The 12,897-nt window shown below is 33.4% G+C and overlaps 2 protein-coding genes across 4 annotated transcripts; one reads left to right on the top strand and one right to left on the bottom strand.

Moving 5' to 3' along the window:
• The first annotated feature begins 1,731 nt into the window (after nucleotides 1-1,731).
• Nucleotides 1,732-6,258, top strand: LOC123309881. The gene is made up of 6 exons (XM_044893179.1): nucleotides 1,732-2,135; nucleotides 2,458-2,644; nucleotides 2,738-2,900; nucleotides 2,984-3,061; nucleotides 5,541-5,609; nucleotides 5,701-6,258. Exons 1-6 carry the CDS (start codon nucleotides 2,059-2,061, stop codon nucleotides 5,907-5,909), a joined length of 783 nt encoding a protein of 260 aa, XP_044749114.1. The 5' UTR covers nucleotides 1,732-2,058; the 3' UTR covers nucleotides 5,910-6,258.
• Nucleotides 6,259-6,361: 103 nt separating this feature from the next.
• Nucleotides 6,362-12,179, bottom strand: LOC123309879 (oral-facial-digital syndrome 1 protein homolog). 3 transcript variants are annotated; one of them, XM_044893178.1, is made up of 4 exons: nucleotides 11,493-11,635; nucleotides 11,120-11,225; nucleotides 9,933-10,658; nucleotides 6,362-6,609 (listed from the first exon to the last, which is right to left on the bottom strand). In XM_044893178.1, exons 1-4 carry the CDS (start codon nucleotides 11,499-11,501, stop codon nucleotides 6,461-6,463), a joined length of 990 nt encoding a protein of 329 aa, XP_044749113.1. In that variant the 5' UTR covers nucleotides 11,502-11,635; the 3' UTR covers nucleotides 6,362-6,460. The 3 variants fall into 3 exon arrangements, with proteins under 3 accessions (XP_044749113.1, XP_044749110.1, XP_044749111.1); XM_044893175.1 differs by lacking the exon at nucleotides 11,120-11,225 and having other exon boundaries at nucleotides 11,493-12,179; XM_044893176.1 differs by lacking the exon at nucleotides 11,493-11,635 and having other exon boundaries at nucleotides 11,120-11,386.
• Nucleotides 12,180-12,897: the final 718 nt, after the last annotated feature.

Genomic DNA, 12,897 nt, shown 5'->3' with positions numbered 1-12,897 from the left:
AATTATTGAAATCAGAAAAATACACGTTTTTTGGATTTAACTTCAATATATTTCTGAACATGAAGAGGTCGAAATATGGAAAAAACCTTAATTACAATCGACGTAAAATTCAACAAGACATGGAATCAGTAAGGAATAAGTGTCCAGTGAAGAACCTTTAACGCTACCCTTACTTAGTCTTTAGTGAGGGCTGCCAAGGTTAGGGATGTACCTCTTACGATATCAAATTGGATCAGCACAATGCTGAGCACAAGAAATTCACCACGCTTTGCGGCGAAACACTTTGATTTAAAGCAGGTAGAGTGTATCCGCAGGCCGGTGTTCTGTCGCCCCTTCTCTGGTCCCCTCTGATGGACGATCTAATAAGGAACACTCCTTCTGACGAAAATGATGTATTTTTTATAAAATATCTTTGAAATGTCACATTTTGAAATAGGTAATCATTTCAACCGTTCACAAGTTGGCAACATCGACTGAAATATGCCTTGATAATAAAGAACAACAAATACATTATCTTGATGAGATAGACAAAGATGGCCGTCTATGAAGTCTGCGACGAACAAAGAAGGTCGTGAAATTTTATGGGTTTTTTATGGCCGGTTGCAGTTGAGACTCGCCAGTAAGTACGCGCCTGTAAATCAACAGCTCTTATTTTATAAGCAAGCTGATCGGGCATTGTTCTTTCTATTTTCAGTAGGCGCCAAGTCGTAAACTTGAAACCAAGCGATTTAAATTTCAAAACCCCATATTTGAAGAATGATTTTGAATAGTTTCCGCGGTGCATTAGAAGAAATTATGAATGAAATTCATAATTATCCAATTTAAACTTGCATATGCACTGATAATTCAAATTGAGGAGAATTCCCCATTTCTATCATCAAATCGGTTGACATATACGTCCAGGCATATGCGCATGATATATGTAGTTGTTCTACTGACAGGCAATGACGATGCAATCATCTCAGCTGTTCTTGAGGAAACACTAACCGTAATAGGATAATGTGAGGGCGAACAGTTAGGTGTTTCCCTAGCAAAACCTTGATTTTGCCTTCACTAGCCGGAGAAAATTTCTCCACCTATTCTGTACGGCAAGTCTATTCCACCTGTGCAGGAAGCCAAATATCTGAGTGTTAGCCTAGATAAGAAGCTTCACTGGAACTCCCATGTGGATAGAGTCATCCACAAAGTCAAGCACATAAAGTAAGTCAATATGGGTGTGTTCTGTGGTCAAGCACACCCTATGGGCCTGTCGAAGGATTTACGGGAAAACTTGGGAAATAGCGCCGAAGAAGCTCCGCTGCCTGTACGTCACGGTGATTAGACCAATAATGACTTACGGCATGCCTCATGATTTAGGGAACATTCCGCTCTACTCCAACCAGCATCTATGGAGAATATGGAGATGCTATCAGACCTTCTTCCCCTTCACGAGAATTTATTGAAGCCACATCTGTATCAAAGAGATATTCCTTTTCGGTATATCTGTGATCCGTATTCGAGTAGGAGTGGAAAAGAAATATCTCCAGAAACGACTGTGAATTTAGTTTAAACCATGGATGAACACTTTAAACTTGCAGAGGTTCGAACAAGAACCGCTACTAGCAAAGCAAAAAGCAAACATTCCACTTTGGTAACTGAGTTATCTGTGCTCTGTGCATTAGCCTAGTGTGAACAAGGCTTTAGTGCGTTGGTAATGGAATCATTAAAAAGTATGACGTCATTGACATTTCTCTCGTTAAATGGTGCACAAACCAATCAGGTTATAGCATAAATAAACAATAAATAATGGAATGGTGGAAAGTGGAAATCTATACACAGTTTAGAAGTAAAAATAAAAACATATTATAGGGATTATTACATCTCTGGATACAAAATAATAAGTACCAACGAGGAGGTAAACGACTAATGTCGTCGAAATAGTGTGATTCAAAATTCAGCCAGAATAAAACAACTGTTTCCCTGGTGGTTTCCCCCTTCTGTGCTAGAAACTGAATTTTTTAAATATAGCAGTATATTTCATATTATTGAATTAATATAAGTGAAGCGCGACTTCTTAAAATGAGTGCTACAAAACGAATAAGGGGATGTAACTACACGGCCGAAGAAACCAATAAATTATTAGACCTCGTTCTACAGTAAGTATCATATAATTTTTCTCATTGATGTTATTCTGTTTCAGTTTTGTTATGTGAACCTTGGTTTATACTGGCCGATAGCTCATTCCCTAATTTCTAAACTTTTGCAGTTAACTTGAAATTTTAAAATTTTTTGATGTTACACTGCAATGATGAACCTGTGTAAAAGTTGCAAGTTATGGGCCAGCTTAAACTAGCTTCAAATTCTGAAATATGTGTGTTTTTCGACTGACAAGAAACCGTTTAAGTGGTTGGAGCATAAGTACCGTCCAGCATAACCTAGGTCGTAAGATTTCAATTTCCAGTTTATTTTACTTCGCAGGTATCACTCTGCTATAGAAGAGAAAAGGACAGGTGCTGTATTCTTAGCCCGTAAAAAAGAAGCATGGGAAAAAATTTGTTCAGCATATAATGCTGTCGCCACCAGTGGGATTAGAAGTGTTGAAAGTTTAAAAACATTTTATGACAATAGGAAACAAAGGGCTAGAAAATCCTTGGCAGAACATAATGTAGGTTGATGATTGTTAACAAGATATTCATTGAAATTCCTCTGAAAAAACAGTCTATAGATAAAAAATATATTGTAATGTTGGTGTTTTCAGAAAAAAGAACACAGAGCGTTACAAAATATAACGGAGGGAGATTTAAAAACATCTCTAGCATACCCCACTATTCCAGATCCTAACCAGAAAGTTTTGGCAATTATCAAGAAGGAAGTAATACCTCTGCCAAATGGCAGTGACAGTGCTGCTTTCAACTTCAAAGGTGGTCAACCAATAAAATAGTTTTTCCACTCAGGCTCTCCGTTTACTAAGTGAATATTAAAAATCCATCATGAATTTTTGCAGATCATTCGGAGGATATACTTATTCAGCCGGATGTACCACACCACATATTGGAACCTGGATATGAAAACCACGTGACAGGTAAACGAGTTATGTTATCACTTTTAATTTACTGTGCAAGGAAGCAAGTGGTTTTTCACCATATGTCAAGCAATTGTATTGAAGCAACTATTAGTCTTTGAATACTCTACAGAGTGTCACGCTTTAGAAGTCTACTGATGTATGTAGATGGATCTGTATTTTGTACAGAGACATTAAACATATGAAACTTCATTTTTGAATTATTTGCAAGGATTTATCAGTTACGGTTATAACAGAAAGGGGTGTCAACTCGCTTATTTCGAATTGACCACCATTAAAAAAAATGAAAGATAAAAGCTTGTGAGAAACTGTTTCATGAGATTGGTTACCGAAAAGATATTAAATGTTTTTTTATAGGTAAAATTAGGTTCTGATATACAGGAGATTCAAATAATACTGTCAAAGCTGAATGTCAGAAAAAAGTGAACAATCGATTTTTTTTTAAAATATAAACAGTATGTTTTTATCCCACATTTCAACTCATAATGAAAAAATAGATGGGTTTATTTGGAAAGATACAGGCTGTTGAAAATCCATATAAAAAGTCTTCAGATATATTTGATCAAATTGAATGATTTTCGGAATATAGTTTTTCATTGATGTAATGAATCTTCTCTGAACAGAAAATTATTCCAACCACATCTTTCAGATTCTTCATTATGCATATTCATCACATAGTATAAAAATATTAGGAATTCAAAAAACCCAACTCTGGAATGTAAGTTGAATGTTCACTAATGAATATTTGAACCTTTTGGAAAATAAAAGTATTCTTAATTTTTCCTCGTATAGTGCGCCATTTTCGAGTAATTTGATACACAAAAATATCTGTGAAAAATGGGGAATTCTCCTCAATTTGGGTTATCACTGCATATGCAAGTTTAAACTGAATAATTATGAGTTTAATTCATGATTTTTTCAAATTCACCGCGGAAACTATTCAAAATCATCCTTCAAATATGGGGTTTTAAAATTTAAATCGCTTTGTGAGGAGTTTACGATTTGGCAACAGCGCATACAAGACAATGAAAAGAACAATGTCCGATCAGCTTGTTTATAAAATAACAGCTGTTGGTCTACAGGCGCGTACTTACTGGCGAGCTTCAACTGCAACCGGCCATAAAAATCCCATAAAATTTTACGACCTTCTTCCTTCCTCGCAGACTTCATAGTCTATCTCATCAAGATAATGCATTTGTTGTCCTTTATTATCAAGGCATATTTCAGTCGATGTTGCCAACTTATGCAATTGAAACGAAACGCTTTAAATTTTAAATACCCGTTTTTATTTTTCATTTTTATGTGCTTCAAATAATTTTCTTTGGGAAACGGTTGAAATGGTTATTTCAAAATGTGACGTTTCAAAGATATTTCATAAAAAATAAATCATTTTCGTCAGAAGGAGTATTCCCTATTGGGTATGTTGGCTGAAGGCAACTCTGTTCAAAGGTTTCACATTGAATAAACACATAATATGTTTGGAAACGTTTTTACGTCAAAAAAAAATCATTTATTTATTTAGGGTTATGCTTGAAGTTGGTAATTCTTGAACGAAATGAAATAAACAATGATAATGATTGATTACATATTGGAGATGAATATCACAGCTAATATGGGTGGTTGCAAGCTGATTTCGTTTTTGAAATTAAGACAATATTTGTTCTTTGCTACATAAAATGAACGTAGAATTTGAAAATACATTCTAAAATGTGGTAATATAAGGAGTGTAGCATTTAAAATAAGCGAATTGATATTTATCCATATAACCGGATGTCATAATAGGGAATACTCCTTCTGACGAAAATTATGTATTTTTTATTAAATATCTTAACCATTTCAACCTTTTCCAAAAAAAATTATTTTAAGTACTTAAAAATTGAAAATGAAAATGGGTATTTAAAATTTAAAGCGTTTCGTTTCTCTTGCACAAGTTGGCAACATCAACTGAAATATGCGTTGATAATGAAGGACAACAAATACGCTATTTTGATGAGATAGACAAAGATGGCTGTCTATGAAGTCTGCGACGAACGAGGAAGCCATTATTCTTTTTATTTTCTAGTAGGCGCTGTTGCCAAATCGTAAACTAGAAACGAAGCGATTTAAATTTTAAAACCTCATATTTGAAGAATGATTTTGAATAGTTTCTGCGGTTCATTTGAAAAATTCATGAATGAAACTAATAATTATTCAGTTTAAACTTGCATATGCTGTGATAATCCAAATTGAGGAGAATTCCCCATTGCTTGCAACTATTTTAAAAGGCAAGGTTGGTATGCATAGTGTCGGTGCAAAATTTCAAACAGAATCAATATATATTTCGCTCTAAACTTCTAATTTACTTCTTCATTCATTTTAAAATACAACTAATATTCAACAGTTTGTTGTTACTATAGTCGGCTCAATTTAAAATTTTTGATATGGGCACTCGTAGTGGAACACTCTGTGTATAAATAAATTTTCATTATCTTATTTGTAGATTACATGGAGACAGCTCGGCACGATGATGTGAACTCGCCCACAAACACTGAAAATTGTGAGGAAAACGGTAACTAATTCCTACATTATCCGTAATAAGATATGATAATTAATTTTTTCAGAATTATAATTGGAAGTTATTTGTATATTTAATTTTTCAGATTCATCACCTAAAAAGAAGAAAATTAAGAAGAACCTCATGTATTATAAACAATTATATTTTAAACTGAAGTGCCAAAATGAATATTTGCAAAAACGGAAAACTTTACAGGACATAAGACTGCGGCAACGGGAACATTCAATGTTCATGAAAGAACATAATTTGAAGTTAGAAATAATGCAGAAAGAATTTAATGAGAAATTTAAATGAGCGGTAAGCTCCAAGTGACACTGCCAAATAATAAAAAAAATGGAGCTCTTATCAATATTTAAATCATGACTGATTTCCATGATTTGGACCTCTTTTTTTTTTTTTCAATGAAAATTGGCAGGTACCTGATAAGCCTAACCTTGATCTTGTAAGGACTGTGTGGAGTCCTGAGCAATGAATGTCATCTTAGTGCATTACTGATGGACCTGAATGTTATAAAAAGACCATATTATTATTTCTGTATTTGTATTTTTCGAACTTAAGCAAGTGGTAATTGACAATGCCAGTTAAATCTGTGCTTTTTTTGGGTGCAATAATGTCAGAATTGCAAATAAAAAAGTGAATTTGAGTGAGATTTGTTCTGTTCATTTTGAACTGTTTTTTCACTTTACCTCATTATATTGTGTTTTGTTAGTTTTTTAGTTTCTGAAGGTACTGGAAGATAATCACTGTTTGTTTGTATAAAACATTTATTATATGGGAAACAATAATAGAAACTAGTAAACAATCCATTTATCCACTAAGAAGAATTTTTCCATGAAAATCGTTCTCTACTTATGCCGTAGAGTTGACCGAAATCGTTGAAATTTTCGTTCAATTTCATTACTTTCCATCTCCAGTTGTTCTAATTTGAAATGACTTTCTTTTATCGCCTCCTCGATGTTATGATCGCCTTCACCATCGGTTCCAACTGTTAGAGCTGAAATCGTAACTGATTTAATTTCTTAGTTTTGCCGAATTTCATTTGTCCATTAAAGATTCTGAATATGTTTTATCATGTTCAAGAGGATATACCGATTTTCCTGGCAGGTTTTTTAAATACCCGCCTGCAACAGTGGATTCACAAATTGAGTAATAACCCAGTAAGATATTACTCTGAAGGTGCCTACAGCATCTTCAAGTTGAAACTTAAAGTAACATAGTTGATTTAATAAGGATAAATTCAGATGCATACCACCCGACGATATGAATATCGACAAGTGTTACGATCTGAATTGAACTAGCCAATTTGCCATCGTCAAGGCCCCAAATGGAGTACGCTCCACCGGAGAAAAGCAGATGCTGACCATGGTTTCGGCCTCATTTGGCCTCATCAGAGCAACATAGCATTTTTCTACGGTGGAGAACGTTTGGAATTGATGGAACTTTATTCAATGTTGGCGTGTTCTACTGGATAATATTTACCTAGAGCGCCACCCAACATGAAACGGTGTCCCATTCAATCCCCTCTAGATAGAAACCAAAGATATTACTAATACTACTACGACTAATATTACTATTAATATCTTTGATAGAAACCAAGACGAAGACAATAGCATATGTCCCATATTTTCCCTAATTCAGTACGCCGATTCGCTTTGCGAATGTCAGACGCATGATGAATTGAGAAGTCTGGGACGAGCTCAGATCACGGCAGAAACGATGCCAGCGGTACAATAATGAAGAATGCTCACGCCTAAACGGGGAGGCAATTAATAAATTAATAAGGATAAATTCAAGTCGTTTGACCAAAAATTATATATAAAAATTAAATATAAAACATTCAAGATGGCTGAGATACAACCCCTAGAATTTCATTGAATTTCAAGTACGGGACTGTAGAAGGTGACTCCGGCATCACAAAAACGAAACAAAACATAAACATATAGCTGGACAATGAACGGTTCAGTACCAAGTTCATCGAATGAGATGCATCAGGTCACTTTTGAGGGAATCATATTTGTTTTATCGTGCAATTTAGGGTGAAAAAAATTTAGAAAATCAAGGCAGTTTCTTGAATGTTAGTTATGTTGGAAAAAGTGCTCTGAGGTTTCCCCATTTCATCCCATTTTTACGACGATTGTTGGAACAAGAACAAGAAGATTGTGATGCCCATTGTGAAAAGGTTCGTGAATAATTTAGACGAATTTATTGGTGAGAAATTGAAGTATTATTCTATTTTTTACACTTGCGTCCTAAGCCTCTTCTGCCAGTTGGGTCCCGATTCTCGAATGTGTAGGAATTAGATCCTATAGGAACATGATCCCATGCTTTCAGTTCCCATAGGAAATCATAATTTGACGTGATACCTATTCTCGAATTCGATGGAATAGTTTTTCCCATAGGATTGACAGAGTGAGGTTTGTCGATGATAGTGTCTTGTCCTTTAACGAATACACCAATGAGAAAGATGTAAATTATGTTGGTAATATGTAACATATTCTGTGGTATGTAGTTCTGAGGTTATATTATTTTGACATTGAACTCAATGAATGAAAACTTCATGACTTCAATATTGTGTTCAAAGTGTTTTGATATATTTTTATTACTACTTGTTCATAAAACATAAGACAGCGAAGAAAGATGGATAGAAACGGAAATAAAAGAGATCGAAGAGTGGCCAATATCAGTAAGGAGTAGAAAAAACTTCTTATTGAAATAATGGAGGGGTCTGAGGACTTGAGAGACTTAGGTCATTGGCGAAGAAAAGGCATATACCAAATAATTATATATGTACATATATTATTAAGTCAGCATTAAGTTTTCAGATTAGTTTGTTGAAATGTTTCTTGTTGAGTTTAATTATTTATTATTCAGATTCTTGTTTTATTGTCACATAGCCTGTTCGTTAATTGTTGTATAATAATTTCGTTTACAATGATAATATACGCTGAATTTTCTCTACTGTTTGTTTTGTTCTCAAACATATAAAAGAATATTTCATGATAAGGGGTAAATAATCATAAAATGTGATAAAAAGAATATGTTCGATATAAAACTGTAACATCCAAATTCAGAGGAAATATTTCCGAAATGGTCGTTACGGTGGGATGATTACTTTTCCTCACGTCACATTTTGGAGCTCCCTGAGTTGAAAGTGTCTCTGAATATTTTCTGTTGTCGACGTTTGTGAAGAAAATATTTCGAAAATGTTTGGTGATTGTTATGATAATCAGTTATTGTGACGGAGTTTGCAACGCAGCTCGTTCCATGTGTAGATGGCGACCAGCCAGGCACATTTCAAAAAATTCAATGAATGAATATGTTCCTAATCTTGAATTCCGAAAAATATTGATTCGCGAAACTGTCGAAATGAGAACATAAACGTCAAACGACCCTGTAACGTCAAATTTTCCCACTGGAAACAGCTCATTCCCATAGAAAAAACCATAGGAAGCAGTTCCTCTGAAATGTAGAGGAATATGTTCCCATACTTCAGTTCGAGAATACAGAATTTGAAAATTCCATGGGAAATGTCATTTTTTCCTATAGGATTGCATTCCTACACATTCGAGAATCGGGCCCCAGGTATCGAAATAAGCCATTTCATAAAATCGTGTAAGTTACTAAAAAAGAACAATTCGGAAATCCATTTTCATTACCACGTGAATATCGAACGTGCCAATAATATCCTAATCGAAACCACATGGTCGAATCAGGAGATAAGTTTTTACCCACTGTTTTGCGATAATTCAACTAACAAACCGGTCTACTGTCGTATTAGGATCTATTTCAGTAATGATTTTCAATTTTATTTTTCAACATTATCATTTTGAAAGTTTTTAGTTTTGTATAGGTGATTTTTGGTGAAACGCTTCATTTTGATCAGTTCTACCTCCTGTTGAAAAAAAACGCTCACCTCCAAATACAGCCTGTACTTACTTATATGTATATTTCTCAGTCAGAAAAAAAAAGACTATGAATTATGAATGATTATTCACGACTACGGACTTCTCAACAAGAAGCTGAATGAAAATCTAGCTGTGAAAGAGATTTTCTAGGTACCACATCATAATTTTGAGTCGCGCTTAAATAAAAATTTCAAATCACTTTTTATATCTCAAATGTCACATATTGGTATAATTATTGAAAAGCGTCAAATAATTACGATAATGAATAAGGAAATAATCAAATACTCTCAAATTGGGATTGCAGAGATAGAGTTATTCTTGAGAATCCACCCTGTCTGTATGTATTTGATATCATTTTAATTTCACCTAATGGAAAAGCATGCTTCATTTTAAAAACACATTCCATACAAACCTTCACTGCTAGATATGGTCCTTTCAGAAAGCTGTTCTCTTTTACTTTGGATTTCTAAAAGTGCTTTCTGTTTTTCTATTTGCTTATTTAAATTTTCAATTGTCACCATATTATCCTGAATCTGTTTGTACATAATATTTGATTTTGCTGTGAGATTAACTATCAGAGTATTCTGATTCTCGACAACTTTTTCAAATCCACTTCTCTGTATCTTCAGTTGTTCAATTTCTTGGAGATTTTCCTCACATTGCTGATTACAGTGAGGCAGTTTACAAGGTTCTCCTAAATGTTGCTCTTTATCAGATGATGTTTTATTTTTGTTGGAACACTGCAAGTTTCCTGCTAGTTTAATTTCTAATTCATTTATCTTCTTTAATTTATTTTCCATTTCTCTGGATTTCTCGGATAGTTTTTTCTCATTAGAAACCATACTTTCAGTCAAATATACAAGTTTTTTATGTTCTTTTTCTATCCTTTTAGTTTCTTCGTTGAGAAATTTATCAACTTCCATCAGCTTCTGTTTGAATTCCTCTTCCTTGTTTTTATATTCTGCTCGAAGTATGTACTTTTCTTGTTCGTGGTACTTGGAAATGTTATTTATTACGTGTTTCATATGATTTTTCACAATTTGGTTTATTTTTTCAATCATGTGATTGACAGCTGATGTTGGTAGATCGAAATGTATCATTATTCTCCTTATAAATTTTCCAATCTCAATAATATTCCCTGAAATAGGAGGTTTCGAAAAACTGTGTGAAGTAAGGAGAGAGAAGAAAATTACTCAGATTGAATAACAAATAAATACAATGATGAGAATTAATTTCATACTGATGATAACAATAACTACCAACTATTCTGAATAAAAACACCCTTGTTTACTGAACTTTAGTACACTATATCTTCTCGAGGACACCATTAATTTTGAGTATTATTAAAAGTAAGTTTGAGAAGTACCTAGATGAATTGGATTAAATATGAATGCAATTAGTTTAGCATTGAATTTATGATGCAATGAAAGATTATATCAATGAAAACCACCCTTGATTATTGAACCAACTGATTTAATATACTTGAGGATACCACAAAGTTGCCCAGTTGCTGTTATAAAATATGTAAGTTTGCCTATTACATAATTTTTAGTTTAGAGAATATGCATGTATGGGTCATACTATAGAAATTCAACTTACCAGATTTCTTTTTTTTCTTTTTCTGAGATAATTTCTTAGGTATTTTACCACGAGTCTGATGCTTAGGTTCTTCAAGATTATAAGGGTGTTCTTCTTTTTTGGTTTTCTTGAGTTTCATATTTGTATGCAAAAAATTTGGAATCAAATGAGAAGGGATCACCCTTAACATCAGGATTTACATAAGAAATAGGAAGTTAAATTGTGAGAAAATAACGAACAAAAAATTGTCAAAATAATTGGCATATATCAAAGAAGGTGACTGTCTGTTATTGATTTTACTATTATTTCAAATACAAATTCCAAGCATTCAATATTGTGAACCGCAGTGAGGGAATTCAGAAAAATCCAAGGGCAAAGTCAAAACTGTACATACCTTCTTCATTTGAGTTATCTGGTTTGTAATAATTCATTACTACTTTTAGTAAACATAGGAGCAGTGTTCCATTCTCTAACTGTTTATATGTTTTTAAAATCTCTCTAGCTAGTTCAGAATTTCCGTTAATACCTAACAATTCTATAACGGACATAACATTTTCTTCATCAATTTTGTGTCGATACTGTGTTTTCTCTTTATTAAAGAGAAAAAAGCAGAATTCAGAAACCAAAGTTTTAATGGGCACTTCTGTACTGAATACTGACAGGGAATAATCATACCCATGTTGAAACAAATAATCAGCAATTAGAACATTCAAGGCTTGATCTTCTATGTTTACATTATTACTACTTTTGAGAGATTCTCCTATTGCTGTAGTTTTTAGAGCGTTTATCATTTTCATTCGTAAATAAGATCTCATATCAGAAACAATACCCTTCTGATTGAACCAATTGTAAAGATTTGTCTGAAATTCTTGAGATGTTAATTGATTGTTAACATCTGATTCGTTATGATTAATAGCTGGGGAAATATGCTCAGTATCCAAAGTTTCCATTTTCAATAAATCCAATGGATGGCAATAGCTGATATTCAAATATTCGCAGGTTCCAACGAAGTATCGATTTTTTGTTTTTACACTCTTATGTTTGTATTTATATTTTTGAATTTGATTTGAATTCGGATCATAGATCTTTCACAACCTATTATTGTCAATTTGACGTTTGACCATCAAATAGAATTTCTTTTTCTCCAATTAACTTCTTGGTGACGAAAGCGAAAGTAGCGGAATGTTTGGACATTACCAGAGATATCTATATCTCTGGACATTACACCACTCACTTTTATCTCAGTTATAAATGTGGAGTCAGGTTCCAAGATTTTGTTTAGCATCAGATGATAAGTTTAGCAAAGATTATGTATAATCTATATATAGCATTCACAGGGTGTTCTTATAAGGGAGTCTCTTTTTAGAGTAGGTAAAACAAGTACAAATAATACAAAAAGAAGGAATACTGTATAAAAAGATATACAGTACTCCAAGCGCCTAACCGGACGCATCGGAAGAATGAAATATTAATGGAATCAACAATTCCGAAGGAATTGTCGTTCCAATAACGTGAGTTAGTCATGAACTATCATAGGAAATCCACAAGTACAAATAAAGTACAAATAAACCACTCCACTAGAAATTAAGTTCAAAAGTTTTGGAATGATGGGGCTGGAATAATTATAGATAAAATAGATTCTAATATCGTCCCTGTGATTTGGATGGCTTCCATATTTATCATCGGATATTCTCTCTATGTTGAAAGCGATTTCTGTTTTAGAGTTATTTAACAATAAAATCAACAATAGAAGGTCTATCGAAATCTTTACAAAAAAGTGGGGTTGCCAATACCCTTTC

Source organism: Coccinella septempunctata, chromosome 3 (assembly GCF_907165205.1).
Source record: "Coccinella septempunctata chromosome 3, icCocSept1.1, whole genome shotgun sequence".
Classification (NCBI taxonomy): domain Eukaryota; kingdom Metazoa; phylum Arthropoda; class Insecta; order Coleoptera; family Coccinellidae; genus Coccinella; species Coccinella septempunctata.
This window is presented reverse-complemented; position numbering and strand designations above follow the sequence as displayed.